Source organism: Phasianus colchicus, chromosome 2, assembly GCF_987193195.1.
Source record: "Phasianus colchicus chromosome 2, bPhaCol1.hap1.1, whole genome shotgun sequence".
NCBI lineage: Eukaryota > Metazoa > Chordata > Aves > Galliformes > Phasianidae > Phasianus > Phasianus colchicus.
Genome location: NC_143437.1, coordinates 10,295,317 through 10,312,154, shown reverse-complemented (window position 1 = coordinate 10,312,154; position 16,838 = coordinate 10,295,317). Strand labels below are relative to the sequence as shown.

The following is a 16,838-nucleotide window of genomic DNA, read 5'->3' as shown; positions in this document are numbered from 1 at the left end:
GACTTATTTAGGGGAACCAGTAAGAGCTCTGGTTGAAGTGAGAGGAGAATGTGTCTCAGTAGAGTCTTGTCCAACTGAGGAGGAGGTATAACAAAGCCTTGGGATATAGGTAAAATGTTGTTTGCTCTCTCTACTCTCTGAAGGCATTTTGCCAGGTGACATGAGTGTACAGTCCACACTGTATGACAACAGTAACTCAGACTGTATGACTTTAGTGTCTCATTGAATTAGCATCATGTTCAGTGAGAGAAAGCAGTATGAGCTAATACTGTGATTTAAAGCATATACATCAGCCTAGTAGATTGGAATGGATACGATCAATTTAATATAATAAATATTTTAAATGCCATAAGCAGGGAGATCGCTCTCCCGTGTGCCTGCTCACTCATGTCTAATAGTGCTATTGCAAGCAAAGGGGATGATGGCAGTTTTCCTGATGTGACCTGACACACACTGTAGGCATGGAATTATGCACATCTGCCTTCCATGGTCAAAAGGGTAATCCCTTCAACCAGACCCGTGACTGATTTTCATAGCGAGCTGAGCTCACCTCCTCAGCCCTCAGATAAGTGGGTCACTTGCATGCTCAGCTTTCAGTGTGCTTTAGGAACGTGGTGTCCGTGTTTACTGACAGTGTCACTAAATCAAGCCAGTTTTGCCACCAATCAGACTTGTCATGCCCTCTTGGAGAGAGCGTGAGTTGCACTGCAACGAGATGAAAGATTACACCGTAAAGATGATAAGCATAACTGACCCAAATGTAAATTTTCAGGATCACGAAGGGAAGCGATGGAAGGACATTAAGCATTCATTAGTTAATGCACTACAGCAAAAACTTGGCAGGAAGCCCTATGACTCCCTACCTGTGCCTCCTCTCAGAGGAAGGAGCCTGGGGAGATGTGGAGCAGGGCTGATGACATCGGAAGAGGCAGCCGGTGTGAGGAGAACTGTCTGCTTCCCAGGCAGTTTGGCACCAGCCACATCCTTTTGTCCTTCTTCAGCCTATTTTAAAATAATAATTGGCAAAGCTTAAGCTCTTCCAAAAGCATCTTGGGAAAAGTGAAGTGTAAATATAAGGAGCAGCAACAGTAGGAAAGGTCCCACTCATGCTGGGGTTAACCTGATGCAGCTTTATTGGCTCCCCTTGGGATTCCCAGGGCAGCTGAGCAGCACCAGTGACTTGATCAGTTCCACCTTTGCTTTGAAAACTTACTCTAACTCATCTCTTATGGTGATGCTGGTTTGCTCTCTTCACATCTGTTCTCTGCAAGTCCTACCTCTAACTACTGGGATCTTTTCTGAGATTCATAGAAATTTGGTGATTTAAATACTCATTTAATAATTTCTCACTTGAGATCCTTTTCAGTGGTTTTATTTGCACACGAAGCTGTATCAGTACACTTTTTTTTTTCTCTGTTGCAGATGGCTAAATAAAAACGGGATTCAGGAAATCAAGAATCATGCATTTAATGGAACCTGCCTGGATGAGCTGTAACTATTTTTGTTGTTTACTATTCTGAAAAGCAATTATTAGAAAATAGCAACTTTTGCAAGGCATTATCTGAATCTCTGATTATTTTAGAATCAAAATTGTGTTTTCCAGAAATCTAAGTGACAATCACAACTTAGAAAAATTACCGGATGAAGTCTTCCAAGGAGCCATCGGGCCTGTTGTTTTGTAAGTAATATTCAGATTTGTCTTTTCTCATTAGTAAGCCCACAGAAGAGACCGAAAAAGAACATGTGGATGCCAGTCTGGATTTCAGCATCTCCCAAATCTTGCAGTTCAAAATTGGAAGTGTAGTAAAGTGGAAGCCATATCAGAAATATCTAGATCCATGTTTTCATTTTGTCCTTGGGGCGTTTAGATTTTTTACATCCAGGGATTTAAATCCAAAGTCCTCTCCACAGTTGATTAAGCTCTGTAGCTCTGCTTCATTTTTTGCAGAGAAAATACAGTTTGTTTTTTGTTTGGGGCAAAATCAAGAGTAAGTAGTTGGGTTCTCAGTGTTTACATCTGAATAGCTCACCCTTAAACTATTTACAGACAGTGAAGATCTGCCCTGCATCTCTGAAGCTTAGTTCCTAAGAGAAAATCCCTACCCTAGAGGGACGTATATCTCACACAGTTGAGATACAGCTCTTGTGTTGGCTGGCAGAGTGAAGAGCATGATCTCAGCAATAGGATGCTCCTGGATCTCAGCACTTCGCACTATACTTTGCTATGCTGTAAAACATCTGTGAGAGTGCACAACTGCTTGTGTTTCTGAGCACAACCTACAGGTTGTAAGAGCTGCAACGAAGACAAGGTGTCTTTTTCTTGTGTCACAAATCATAAATTCATCACATCCTTTCTTTCTCACCATCTGTCCTAGACATCCAGAGAGCGCTAGGAGTCAATCAGAAAAGGGGAAAACAGATAGATGGGAGCTGATGGAAGATGTTACGTAGAGATTAAAGTGGTTAGAAATCTAAAAAATGAGGGAGAAAAATGACTGGTTAACCTTGAGCCTCAGACAAGAGCTCTTCTGAAGGCATTTTTCCATGTGGTGATGGTCAGTGCATCTATGACACAAAAATGTGTTACTGTATTCTATTCCTCTTCCATCACTCCCTCAGTGCCTTTCTCCTTTGGAAAAGACTGCCATCTTTTCAGCAATATCATTGTTGATGTTTCTTTGGAAAAGCGTTGGTTCCTGTACTAAAAAGTAAATGCATTTTCTTTGCAAGTTGTAGTGATTCAAAAGGTTTATAAAATTGATATGGCTGTAGCTCAGATTCATTTGATAGTTCAACTTCTAACACTGAATTACTTGTGTAAGAACTTTTCTGTTCTACTACCACTCTACCCACTGTTCTGTGGATGGGAAATTACCTTTTCATCTGACTGAGATCAAGAAAGCAAAGCCTTCTTATTCATCTGTCACTGTGGCTTACACCTGGAATGCTGAGGAAATGACTGACCCATACTCATATCTTTGCTGGAAAAACAGGGCTGTTGAAATCGAATTTGTGCTGCAGGCTGCCATGTTTTATTAGGCTGAACATCAGGATGTTTTAACTCTTGTTTTTCCTGAACCAGCGCTCTGTGGTCAGTTAAGACCAATCCCTATTTTATATTTCAGAATATTTAAAGAGCATGAAAGAACGACAAACACAAATAGTAATGTCAGGAAGCACCTAACTTAGTCAGCTTTATGCAGGCTGCACAGTCTAAGCAATCAATTCCTCTTTTGGCTGAATTAGAATCTCTCTTTTGGAAAGATGTCAAGTTTTGAGTTAAAGGAGTTCAGTGCTGACAGTAAGCAAGGAAATCAAATGGCTAATTACTCCCACACATATACACATTCCTTCTATACAGAAATATGCTTTATTTCCATTATTTCATTGAATCTTCTTCTGGTGCTCCCACAGCTGTGGTGACTTACATGAACTTTTACTGGAGTCCCTAGGAAACTGTGCCTCCTGTAAGCACTAAGATCATGCTGGAGGTACCAGCAAATTGCAGGAAACTCCAGGGAGACTATCAGCATCCCCCTCTCTATAAATATAGTTCATCTGATCAATGATGATCCATTCTGGGCTGAGCTCTCTGGCTGTGTCCTGCCTCAGAAGCAGTGCAAGGTATGGCCATGGTCTTTCCTGTCCTTGCAATTTGATACAACAGGAACCCCACAGATGTGGAGCACAATAGACCTCTACAGGATCCTCAAGAGGACGGCTGATACCCTGAGGCACAGCCAGAGGGCACTTCAGATACATCTGCTAGAAAAACTGATCTCACTATTGGTCTCCCCTTTCTGGCTTCTGCTCTGACAGCCATGCCTTACTATTCCGCTATGTTCCTTTCAAACCTAAATTGGACTATCATCTGGTCAGTGTTTTGAGTAATTCAAAAAAGATTCCCAGAAGGAAGAGGAAGAGGTTGGAAGAGAAGTCAGATTCATTTTGCTGTTCCCACACCAACCTCTGTCAAGTCTGATGACTAGCAGCCAAGCATTAATAATACACTGTGTATTCCCATCACCAATGCTTTCTGGTTTGATTTCCCACTGCTATTTTATCTTCTTGTTCATCTTCTGTATTTAATTTATGAGTCCTGTAACTAGGGAGGAACGTCCCGAAGAATCCCTGCACTGAATTCTGCTCCATGATGTCTCAGTGGATAAAACTACTAAACCACCTGCACAATGTCTGCGTTTTTCCTGTCTGGGGGAGTCCCTTGATGGTATATCAATAATTTTCTCTAATAGACATCCCAGCAAACCCTGCAGTAGTTTACAACTTTCCCCAACTCACTTTGGTTTACATGCAATAATGAGCACACACACACACACACAAACAAAGAAAAGAATTTTTAAGAGAAGAAAAATGTATTTTCACAGGTAAATATTCAGTATTTATGAGATTGTTTTAAGATGCACAGAGACACAGATCCAGTAATATTTTCTTAGTTATTTTTAAGCTTAGAGTACTCCTGTTTATTTGTTGCTTCCACCCTGTATATTAACCATTTGGGGCACTGATGATTTCTAGCTAGTGAGACAGAGAAAACATTTCTCATGCTCTTGGTTGGAATATGAACCCTTGTGAAGTTCCAGAGACTCTTAATGATTCTGTGAGTGATGTTGTCTGTGAATGTAGGTGGAAAACTGCTGTTCAATTGATGAGTCGTTAAGATCTACTCTAGCTGACAGTTTTCAAGGCAGGCAACTAAGGGCAATAGTTCAGTCCTTGAAACAACTGCAGTTGTTTATTGCTACCTAATTACTACTTTAGGTGTCGAAGCCGGAAATTAAAGTCTGAAATTTCTCTTCAACTGCTCCTGTAAGACACAGGTCAGTCCCAAATGTAGCCCAGGATCAAACCTTGGGCTCTCTCAGCCTGACCAGTGGAAGTTCTAAGCATTTCTGCCTCCACCAGTCCATTTTGTACTTCTAGTTGAAGCTACAACCCTGGGGCAGGGCAGGAGTGTGGGATCCAGCTCCAAAATTTCCAGCTGTGGGCACAGCATGGAGACAAAGACCCTCCTTACCCAAAGTCAATAACTGTTATATTAGCTGGGGCCACCCTATGCTGCAGACTGTGCATTCCTGTGTTAATTTTGTTTTGGAGAGAAGAGAATGGAGGTGCAAATGTGCATCATACATGGCAAATGTCTGAACTTCACAGTGTGCTGCTGAAATCTAATTTCCCATTCACACGGCACCACTCTTCTACATTAATATGATAATAAAAACACTTTGTGCCTGTTGTGATGTTGTATAATAGCGATAAAATAACCTGTTGTCCTACCATCCTACTGTTATAGATGGATGTATCTTGGAGGGGGGGCATGGAAAAAATGACAAATGTTGTCAGTTCCTTTATTAGGATAAATTAGTTTCTTTTGTAAGAGAATGAATACCAGAGCAAAGACTGCATGCTGCATCACTCTTGTCCATTAAGAGCATGGGAGCTAAGGGAGGACAGGGTGATTTTGTATCGTCCATTCTACTTTGTTCTAGAAGAAAGAAACATATTCTCCCGTTGTCACAAGCTGAGGGACACAGTTTGTCCCTAGCCTAGGCAACATGGGGATGTTTTGCCCCGGATGTTACGCCATGGGGACAGGTTCCTTGGAAATGGAGTGACATTGGTTCTTTTTCCCTTTCCCTACATGTGTAGCACTAGTCTCAATTTAGTCTTTGCACCATGTTTTTCCTCCTATAAGCTTCACTAATGCTCTCTGTAATACGTCTGTAGCTGCCTTTGATAGCCTGTCTCACAAAGTAATTGCCTTCCACATAAATACATCTCTCCTAACCTCCTGTAATCTTACCCCTTCCTCTGCTTCAGTCGATACTCTCTTCGTTTGTTAAACCTCTGGAAATATTTCGATGTTTTTGTTCCTCACAGTTTGAACTGTATCACCTTTTTCTCTCTTTAATCTCTTTTCCTTCCTAATGAGTACAAAATCTGAAATCCCCAACCTCTCCTCATATCTGTAACCCCCACGGGGTTCACTTTGTGTTTATTGCCTCTTCCGTGGTGGCTTTTGCATGATGTGATGCTCATGAGGGACATCACAAACTTCTCTTGTGACTTCATCAGCCTACTTTTTTCTCCTGTAACAGTGTTCTTGAATGCATTTATTTCAGTATTTACTAAATTCAGAATCATATGGAGCTAGTTTATGTCACTGTTAATCCTTACTAAGGGGGTACTGGCATCTTTTTCCCAAATCAAAATAACATCTCTTAATTGCTGTTTACAGTGAATAATAGTTCAGATTTCCTTGAGGAACCCTTATTTATTCCTGGATTCTGTTTTCAGCATAAATTTCCAGTTGATCTCTTTTTAATCACTACTCTGATAATGAGTAGGACAATCTATAACACGTATCCACTATGTAGCTGAACTAAATTTGCTTTTTACCAGGATTTTCCTATGTTTTCTTAAAGGGATATATCAAGGACAAGAATCAGCTTCCTGCCAAGTCATGGATTAGAATTCATTAAGAAGCTAAGAGCGAGGTCTACATACAAGTTAAAAAAACTTCCTGATTTAAGCAAATTTAGATCTTTGATTGAGGCAAACTTCACCTATCCTAGCCATTGCTGTGCATTTACAAATTGGAAAAGACAAAAGTAAGTGATTTCATTTGCTTTAATTTTTGATGTTTCTCAGCAGTTGGTAGTGAACAAACTGGATATGAAAGTACATGAATAGAAATAAATAAATGTACAATGCACTCATGCTTGCACATGCTGCACAGTGCACTGCCTCTCCATTCCAGGTAGGTAATAAATTTTGGTAGATGTATTGGTACAAGTGTTTTCTCTGTCTGAGACTCCAGCCATCTCTCACTTGGACCTGCTGTCCTGCGTCAGCCTGGAGCACCACGCTGAAGACATCCAGCAGAAAAATGGTCATTACTTTTCAGGAGGTAACTGGAAGGAAATCTGTGTTTCCGGAAAGCTGGTCAATGCTTGGCCATCAATTCAGGAGGGTAACAGGACACTCTCAGAAAGCCACACTGAAGTTGGAATCAAATAAAATGAATTAATAAAACAGAACAGACTAGTTCGATTGGAAGGAACCTACAGAGATCATTAGGTCCAAGTGCCTGAGCACTTCAGGGCTAAACAAAAGCTACGGTATATTAATGAGGGCTTTTTCCAAATGCTTTTAGAACACTGAGAGGCATGGGGCATCAGTCACCTCCCTAGGAAGGTTGTTGCAGTGTCTGACCACCCTCATGGTAAATTAATTTTCCCAGTGCCCAGTCTGACCCTGGTCTGGCACAGTTCTGGGCCATTCCCTCCTGCCCTCCATTTCCAGAGCAGAGCCTTGCACCGCCCTCTGGAGCTGCAGGGAGCAGAGAAGTCACCTCTCCTCTTCTCCAGGCAGGACACCCAATTGTCCTCAGCCTCTCCTCACAGGATGTGCCTTCAGCTTTGCTTTGCTGACCTCTGAATGCACTAAAGCTAAATATAGCAGGAGAATCACCTCTGCCACTGTTACTTTATCTGTAGTATCTACATACACACAAGCTTTGGCCATTATTTCTGTAATGGTTACTATAGAGCAAACCTTTTCTGTCCAAATCAACCGAGATGATAGGAAGGTCTTTTTAGATTCCCAAAGTAATTTCCAGGGCTTGTTTTAATTTGTCATTAGCAAAGATGTGCTGAGACATCAAGTATTAATGATTTCCTTTGAGTATTTTCAACTATTCAGATAGGCTTTAAAGTACATGTGAACTAGTTAATGAACTTGATGATCTCCAGAGGTCCCTTCCAACTAGGATTCTGTGAACTCCTGAATTTGTGCCACTGGAAAGCTTAAGGCACTGTACCTATGGAAACCCATGCTATTATTTGAAGTTCTTCTTTTATAGAATGTCTTTGGAATTTGCCATGGCAGAAAGAAATATACCGTGGATCAGTGTTATAGCTCAAGACATTGTTTTCAGAAGCTTCCTGGAACTTCAAAGAAAAGTAAAGCTATGTAGAGAAAGCATAATCTATTAGTAAGCTTCATTTAAATACTTAAGACAGCCATTCGTTTTAGTTTTAGCAGTGTACTGTCACCAGGCAATCAAAGTTTCATCCTGCTTGTGCTGATAGATACTACATGTCACCTACACGTGTTTGTAAAACTGTATGGAAGAAGTGCAAGTTTGATGTTGGACACTACAGTGCTAAGGAAAATATTTGGCAGAATCAATCCCTCATTGATTATGTTTGATCCACAGTTCTGAACTTCTTATTGCAGAATTTACCACCAGTTCATACTTCCACGTAATTCTATAGGCTTGTTCAGGCCTTGGTTACCTGCCCACCCCTCCAGCACCAATGGTAGTGGTAGTTGTTTGCTAATGATAGTTCACTTGGTGAAATCCAGGAGGCTGCCATCTCAAGCTGCCAATAAATGGATGAAATTTTAAAAAGTGAAAATCAATATAAGGCAACTGGTCTCTTATATGAAACTTTCTAGGAAACGCTTTCGGTGATTAAAAAAATTCATGCTACAAATATGCAGCAGAGCTATATACGTTTCCTTGAGCTGACCTATCAAATCTCATTTGTTCCCCATAGAGGAAAACAAGCCTTCTTAAAATTTATCTTCTTAATGGCTGACACATTTTCTGGTCTTTGCTGAATGTATTGTTTCTACAGGAGGACAGCTGAGCTCCAGAATACCCCCAATGAATTATCTCAAAAAAAGTATCCTAAATGACTGAAAGATTTTTAAAATAGTTGAAAAATATATTAAGATATACTGTTGTGAAGTTAATAAAACTGAATCTGTGAAGGAGTTTAATCACCTTTTTGTTTTTCTGAAGGAGCTATACTTAAAATGTAATATATCCAAAAGCATGTTAATTTCAGATTAAAAAAAGCTAAAAGTACTCCTGAAAGAATAGCTACACTTCAGCAATGGAGACAGTTCCTTTTTTTTCATTTCAACTTACTCTAGTAATTTAATTCGAATATTTCACTTAATTGTAGCTAATGAGGCAGGAAGGCTTTTGTTTATTAAAAAAAATAGGTGTAGAAGGGAGCAGACACACACCAAAATCTACAAGGGAACCAGCAACAAACTGATACTTTGGCTAAGGTTATGAAATTTGGTGTTAAATAGACACATTTGGAGGAACCATTTTCTGTATATAGCACATTCCAGGTAGATTTGAGCACACTGTGAAAATGACTGAATGCTAGTTTCCTACATTCTGATATGAGCTAAGTTTTCATCCAACTAGACTGTGGCAGGAATCATGGGGACAACATTGTCTTGTAAAAGAAATACATTGGGTAACAGAAAAGTATGAAAATTCGAACCAAATCCATAGTGCTCTGCTGTATGTTTACATGAATAAATGTGTACACGTAAGCTATATCTCCCTGATCAACAGAACAAAGCTGAATTCATTTATCTATGTTTCCAATGCTTACCAGACATATCTTTTAAAAATACTACACATAAATACAAAATGATCAGAGCCAATGATTTAGATCAATCTTTCTAGTTAAGCGCTTTCAAACATAATTAAAAATGACCATTAACATTTGTACAGTTGTGTCATGTACTGAACTTGGTAGGCGACCAATATCCCCTGTGCAGAGATGAATGTCTGCCTGTTGGTTTGGTGCTATGTGTTTGGATACCAAAGGTATTTCCATGCATTCCAGCAGAGATTAGTCACACACACTGCAGCTCTACCCACTTGCATTTCAAAGCAGCGTTCTTGATGAGCTGTGTGTATTCAAGGATGCTCAGGTTTTTGAAGAGCTATTAGTAGTCTGCAGTGTTTGCTCACACAGCATCTAGCATTTCTACAACAAGAGTTTCACTTGGTTTAATGCAGTAGACATTGCTTATTCTGCTAGGCAAAGCAACGTGAGCTGACTTACTGTGCCTCTTCACCTGAGCCAGTCATTCCCCTATAGAGGTTCTGTAGTGGAAATGCTAAGTCACAACTTGATTTAGCACCTGGTGGGAAGGCAGGGCCAAGCCAGGGGAGCTCAGGTGAATTGCTTGCACCTGAGTGACTGGAAGGGCTGGAGCCAGGATCCACCTCTTCCCAGACCTCATTTAAGGGTTGGCAGTGGAGGTGAGGTTATCTCACTGGAGACCTCTGCCTACTGGAGACCTTCCAAAGGTAAGCAGCTTTCCTTATTTTGTTTCTGCATCCACAGCTTCTACATTTCTACTTGTTCTCATTTGCTGCAACCCGCTACTGTCACAGTACTTTCCATCACATTATAGCATTACAGATCTCAGAATTTTTCCTGGTTGCTTCATAACCCCTGGAAGTGTATTTCTAAGGATCACTGCAGTATTTGATGCACACATCGGAAATCTTAGGAGGAACTGAGACAGGAGCACGTGGCTCCATTTGTATGATTTCCTTTTTTTTTTTTTTTTTTTTTTTTTTTTGAGATTGTTGAGATTTTTAAAGCTCTTGAGAACCTTAGATAAAATAAGTAAATTGCCATAGTGGATCATGAGTGATCACTTCTCCCATCTGCACCATCTCTGTCATATTAATGGAAGTATTAAACTTATGAAACAATTAAAGTGTTGGCAGTTTTAATTCTTTTTTTTTTTTTTTTTTTTTTTCCCCCATTCTCAGAAGGACTGTATGATAAATATTGATCTGCAGGTTTATCATACTGGAATATTGTGATGCTGACCTAACAGATAGTAAACTCCTTTTTAGGACAAGTCCAGTGAGGTACATTGAACTCTCACATTCCCCTGTGACTGGAAAACAATATCCTTCAAGCTCAGATAGGGCAGAGATTGGATATTAAAACTCTCAACTTGACACAGACCATTATGAACTTCAGCAAGCTTTTGGCTTTCCTTGACATAAAGATGACCTGCCTGAAAGATTGGCATTGTTACGACTCTGTCCTTGCACTTGGTCATTATTCTTTGGAGGAGGTATCACTTGAAAAGCTATTTTTAAAGAGCGTGGCAGCACCAGGGGTCATGTTCTTGTGAAATGAGAGCCAAACATAATATCAGTTGCTCACTACTCACTTGGTGTCACTCCTTGGTAAGGATGGTTGGTTTGAGGTAGGGCCCAGTGCAGAACCAAGGCCTGGACTATTCATTCTGCTGAGTGCATTTCTTAGCACACAAGATCCTGCTGTCACCAGATCCGGATGGACTGCATGAAATATAACTGCTCGCACAAACGCTGTTTTTGTCAGAGTGCCGTGCCAATTTTTATGTTCTTCTTTCAGTTATCCTTTCTCTGGTTTATATTTCAGGGTGTTTACTTGCGTAAAACAAGTTAAGCAGCAGCAGAGGCTTACAAATAACCCAAATAAATGAACTGTGTTATGATACGTGCCCTGTCCCTTGCCAACAGTGTTTTGAATTTTTGCTCTGAGAGCACAAAGGGCAAATATCTCAGGGCAGTCAGTACCAGGTGATGACTTTTTTTTTCCCCTGAGAGTTTGCAGCTGCCCATCATAGTGCTCACGGTGCAAGGAAGCAGCCAGGAAGCCCTTCGCTGCTCATCCTCAAAGCAAACAGAGCAGTGAACTCTGTGGGAGCCTGATTCCGTTTGAGACCTCTGGGTGTTAAATAATTCAGGAATGAATAAATAATAATAATCAGAAATATTTCACTAGCCTTACATAGCTGTCTTATCTGTGGGATAGAGCTAGCTCTAGGCAGTCTCCATAATTCAGGAAATGGCTTATTTTTAACTCATAGCTGAGAAATGATTGGATAAAAACACTTCCTTCAATTCATTTACTAAAACCAGGAGCTGCAATAGCTTTCATGCCCTCAAGTGCTTGTTACACTCAAAACTGAGTGACTTTCTCTCCCATTATTTCTCCTCAGAAGCATACAGTCCCTTTCAGCTAGAGAACTGTTAATATATCGATCAACACGCTGGGCCCCTCACTCATCCTTACACGAATAGAACACAGGGGAACAGAAAGTAATGCCTTGCTATTGCAGCTGTGACCTCCACGGTGCATATTTGACCTCCCAGGAAATCGGCTTTCTGCCTCAGTTGACAGGCAAGATAAAAAATATTAATAACAGCAGACGATGCTCAGAACCTCATAGGAAACGTTTCTCACCTTCTGGTGCTGGACCTTCGTTAGTTTTTCTTTCTTCCTTTGAAACTCAATTCTTTTGAAGATGGAATAAGTGCACAAAGTCAAAGGGTAAAAATTAGGTTACCAAAGAGAATTCTAGCTTTTAACCTACTGCTCATTGTTTAACCATTTCAAAACAGCTTGAATAGAAAGCTGTCAAGTCAAAATGGGAGATAAGCTGTGGTGCCATGCTGGAAGACAGACACCAAATTTACTGTCTAACCAGTAAGTGAAAGTAGGCAGAGCAGAACTGCTCTGTTGGCTTTCAAAACACTGTTGACTGTTTTATTTGATAATTCAAATTAAATTTGGACCCACCTTTGTGCAAACCTATGGATGTAAGTTTCTAGAACAGCAAAACCTTGACGTTCTATGAGAAACAGTTATTTAAGGCCTTTATTTCTTGCTAACACATTTTTATATTTCTTACCTTGATGGACCTGATCTTCTCAGATAAAATGTTTGTTTTTTTCCCTTGGTCTATGCATGGAGAAGGCCAAACACAAACTAACCAAAAAAAAAAAAAAAAAAAGGACATTCAAAGAATTTTTTTTCTTGAAACTTCTCCATTTTTTTCCTGAAATTTCTAAAAACATTTAAAAATAAACAAACGATTCCAACAGTGTTAGTTGTGAAAGTGAAGGTTTCCCTTCACTCCTTTTTTTCGCTTCACTTTCCTTGAAAAAGTGTGGTTGAAGCAAAATATTCTGCCAAGTCTACTGTGTTTATCTGTTATCTGTCTTTCAGAGATTATCTGAAAACCCTGCTTGATTCATGCTATTTATTTGCTTTAATGGCCAGTGACAAATATGATATTAGATACTTACAATGAACAGCAACACTGCAGATTCTCTGTGCCCTGAAGGAATTCTAATATTGAGTATGACACACTGACTGCCAAAAACTTCAGGAAAAAGGGAATTCAAGAATAATACTGATGAACAGGGGAGTGATTCTGGTTATGCAGACTCCTTTCCTTATGGGCACCAGTGAATTGATTCTTCAGAGTCCAGTGTTATGTAGGACGTCATCATCATGTGTTTTCCCCATGCAGAATCACCTTCTCAATGACAGGTTATGTGAGAAATTGAGTTGAAATAAGGGAGGCTTCTTACTCTGCCCAGGTGAATAACTGCATCAAGGCTGTTAGTAAGGCAAATATTAGGATTTCATTCCCATATGTTTTAAAATTAATTTACAGCAATGTTATATTAGTAGGGACCTATCAGTCTATTGCTTTCAAGTTCCAGGCAAACCTTTATAATCAGCTAACCAGAAGAACAGAACTGCTGATGTAAACACTGTGATTCTATGTTTGTTGTGAGCCTCACGCTGTGTCTCTTAGTTTATAACTGCTTCTTTTTTTTTTTCTTAATAATTTCAGCACAGAATTATACCCGATATGTAGCATATCTCAGGCTAAGCAAGACCTTGATGAGCAGACTGGCAAAAAGAAACACAGACGATCTGCAGCTGAAGATTATATTTCCCATTATGGCACACGTTTTGGCCCTGCAGAGAACGAATTTGACTATGGCTTGTGCAACGAAGTCATTAATGTGGCTTGCTCACCCAAACCTGATGCCTTCAATCCGTGTGAAGATATCATGGGATACAACGTTCTGAGAGTTCTGATATGGTTTATCAACATTTTAGCTATCACTGGGAACACCACTGTCCTCATTATTTTAATAAGCAGTCAATACAAACTCACTGTACCTCGCTTTCTAATGTGCAATCTTGCATTTGCAGATCTCTGCATAGGTATCTATCTATTGTTTATCGCATCGGTAGATATCCAGACCAAAAGCCAGTATTACAACTATGCCATAGACTGGCAAACTGGGGCAGGATGCAATGCTGCAGGATTTTTTACTGTTTTTGCAAGTGAACTCTCAGTCTACACACTGACTGTGATAACTCTGGAAAGGTGGCATACCATTACCTATGCCATGCAACTCGACCGCAAGGTTCGACTTCGGCATGCTGTGATCATAATGATTTTTGGCTGGATGTTTGCTTTCACGGTGGCACTTCTTCCCATATTTGGCATCAGCAGCTACATGAAGGTCAGCATCTGTTTGCCCATGCATATAGAAACACCATTTTCTCAGGCTTATGTTATATTTCTTTTAGTGCTGAACGTACTCGCTTTTGTGATCATCTGCATCTGCTACACCTGCATCTACTTTACTGTGAGAAACCCCAATGTTATCTCTTCAAACAGTGACACCAAAATTGCCAAGCGCATGGCTATACTGATCTTCACAGACTTCCTCTGCATGGCACCAATATCTTTTTTTGCAATATCAGCTTCACTCAGGGTTCCTCTCATCACGGTGTCCAAATCCAAGATCCTTCTGGTTTTGTTTTACCCTATTAATTCCTGTGCTAATCCTTTCCTCTATGCCATTTTCACAAAGACTTTTCGCAGGGATTTCTTCATTCTGTTGAGCAAGTTTGGTTGCTGTGAAATGCAAGCGCAGATTTACAGAACAGAGACTTCCTCATCTGCTCATAATTTGCACACAAGAAATGGCCATTACCCTACCGCATCAAAAAACAGTGATGGGACTATTTATTCACTGGTTCCTCTGAAACACTTGAACTGAAATGCTTGCATGAATTTGTGTCTGAGGCAGTGTGATAATCACTTTCAACTATTTGAATAATGACTTCGACATAGCATGCAAACTTATTTTTTATGAGAAAACATTTCTATTTCCACTTTGCTTTTTTGTTCATCAGCAGAGATGACACATCGTCTTCATTACTTCTTGAAGGACAAAGAACGAAACTGCAGTATATGTCAAAGTGTCCTTGTAGAATTGTGTCTGGAAATAAATGAGCTTATAAATGCATATCTCCTACTATACAGGCAGAGATTCCCCTCAGTCTAGAAAGATGTCAGCTGCTTACTGAGAATGAAGTAATGGTTAAATGTGGTCAAAAGGGGGAAAAAAAAAAAAAAAAGTGGAATTATTTTTGTTGGCTGTGAAATGTGTTGGAACAATGACAAATAAATAGCTTTTTTCATTAACCTCAGAAGATATGGTTACAGAAGACAGAAGCCCAGTTTAATGCCCTCCCAGGACTGTGTTGATCAAGACAGGTGGGCCTAAAGAATCAGATTTCATACGAATTTCTAACAGTTTTGTTTAGCTGAAATTTTGTTTCTGAGACAAGAGAGGAAGAAAAAGAGCAGAAGGAATCCTTCATAATAATCATTTCTCAATTTGATTTAATAAAGTTGGGTTAAAATTGCTTTTACAGGGCTGGATCCCTTGAGTATGGCAAGGTGAGCCAATGGGTACTCTTCAAGACTGTAAGAGGCATTGCAGGCCTGTACCATCCCCTTCACGGGACACTGCTCCTTTTATAGCTGCTTTCAAGGTAGCTGTTTGTGGTTGTTTCTTTTTTCTTTTTTTTTTTTTTGAATTGAAAAAGCAGCGTAAGAAAAAAATGCAAGATGTATTTTATTCATGCCTGCAATGCCCGAAAAGCCTGCTGGTTTCTTCTCACCACTGAACAATGTGTTTTATGTGTGTAATCTTTAAACTATTTTGCATTTTCCATTCTGAAATCCATTTTAATAAAACCAATATCAAAACAAAGTGCCTTGAGAACAACTGTACGGTCAGAGATATGCTGATGAAGTAAGCAATTAACGTTACTGCTTATCTGGAGAGTTCCATTTATGCAGCACAGCCTCCACAATTGGGTCACTGTGACCTATGAATGAGACTTGCCTGATGAAAGCCTCCACAATGAAAAAACCTGCAGTCTCTCAGAGAGTTAAGGAAGCACAGAAAGATATGCATGTCTGAAACTTGTTAAATAGGTATCTTTGCAGCACTGACATATCCTTGTTTTAACAAATCTTTTCCATTAATTCTCATTTCCTATGTTGCAAGACATAAACTATTGATAGAACTTGAGTTTTAGTCATTTAATATATATGTATTTAAACTATTCAATTTATAGAAATTACTCTTCTCAGATTAGGCAGTTGTCTGTTTTCTCCTCCAACAACCAAGGCACTACAAGTGCCAGTCAACTATAAGTTCAGGCTTCTGTTCAGTGTGCAAGAGATGAGCCACAAGTAGCAAGGAAACAGTCTTTGTTTTCTCTGGCACAAAGGAAAGCCTTGTAGTTATTCTAACCTAAAGCCCACTGCCAGCTTGCTCCACAGGCCATCTGACAACTGACAATATCGTAATGTCTTCTGGTTTTCCTCCCTACCCTTAAGGATTTGAGATGGCATAATCCACCCAGAAAGAGCTGCTTCTTTGGGCTGTCATCCAGTGGCGGAATTCCTGGGTGTGACACAGCTTGTGTCACTGCACTGTGTAAGTAGATTGCTCACTAAGCAAGGCTAAGTCCTGATCATCTCTCCCAGCCCCATCAACCTCCAGTAACACATAGACTCACACAGAGAAAGATAAAAAAGGAATGCAAGTGTTGAATAAACAGAAGGACAATGACATGCTGGAGACCACTTGGAATATGAGCTGAGCATGAGCTCATTACAAGCACCAGGATAACATTTAACTGGTTTGAATGGACTGAGCACAGGGCCCAAAATGGCAAGTAGGCCAACTGAAGAGTAGAGAGGGTATTTCAGTGAAAACCAAAAAACTACATAAACATCTTTTCTGTTAAACTTTTTTTTTTCCTTCTCTGTTTTAACTAGATTTAAATTTCATGTGAATGATTGCTTGA

General features: G+C 39.9%; 2 protein-coding genes across 5 annotated transcripts in view; one reads left to right on the top strand and one right to left on the bottom strand.

The window, feature by feature from the left end:
* The window catches only part of FSHR (follicle stimulating hormone receptor), a 77,319-nt gene extending 61,589 nt beyond the window's left edge, over positions 1-15,730 (top strand). Inside the window, exons 7-10 of the mRNA XM_031598482.2 lie at positions 1,423-1,491; positions 1,604-1,678; positions 6,444-6,629; positions 13,501-15,730. Of these exons, the coding sequence (XP_031454342.1) occupies positions 1,423-1,491; positions 1,604-1,678; positions 6,444-6,629; positions 13,501-14,728 (1,558 nt within the window). The 3' untranslated portion in view covers positions 14,729-15,730. The remainder of the gene's footprint in view (positions 1-1,422; positions 1,492-1,603; positions 1,679-6,443; positions 6,630-13,500) is intronic.
* LOC149918843 (uncharacterized) overlaps positions 706-16,838 on the bottom strand; it is a 75,034-nt gene continuing 58,901 nt past the window's right edge. For 3 of the 4 annotated variants that reach the window (XM_090134760.1, XM_090134761.1, XM_090134764.1), the window contains one exon: positions 706-1,002. In XM_090134760.1, the coding sequence (XP_089990886.1) occupies positions 876-1,002 (127 nt within the window). In that variant the 3' untranslated portion in view covers positions 706-875. Of the gene's footprint in view, positions 1,003-6,636; positions 7,019-16,838 lie in introns of those variants that run through there. The other variant, XM_090134763.1, reaches the window with a different exon arrangement.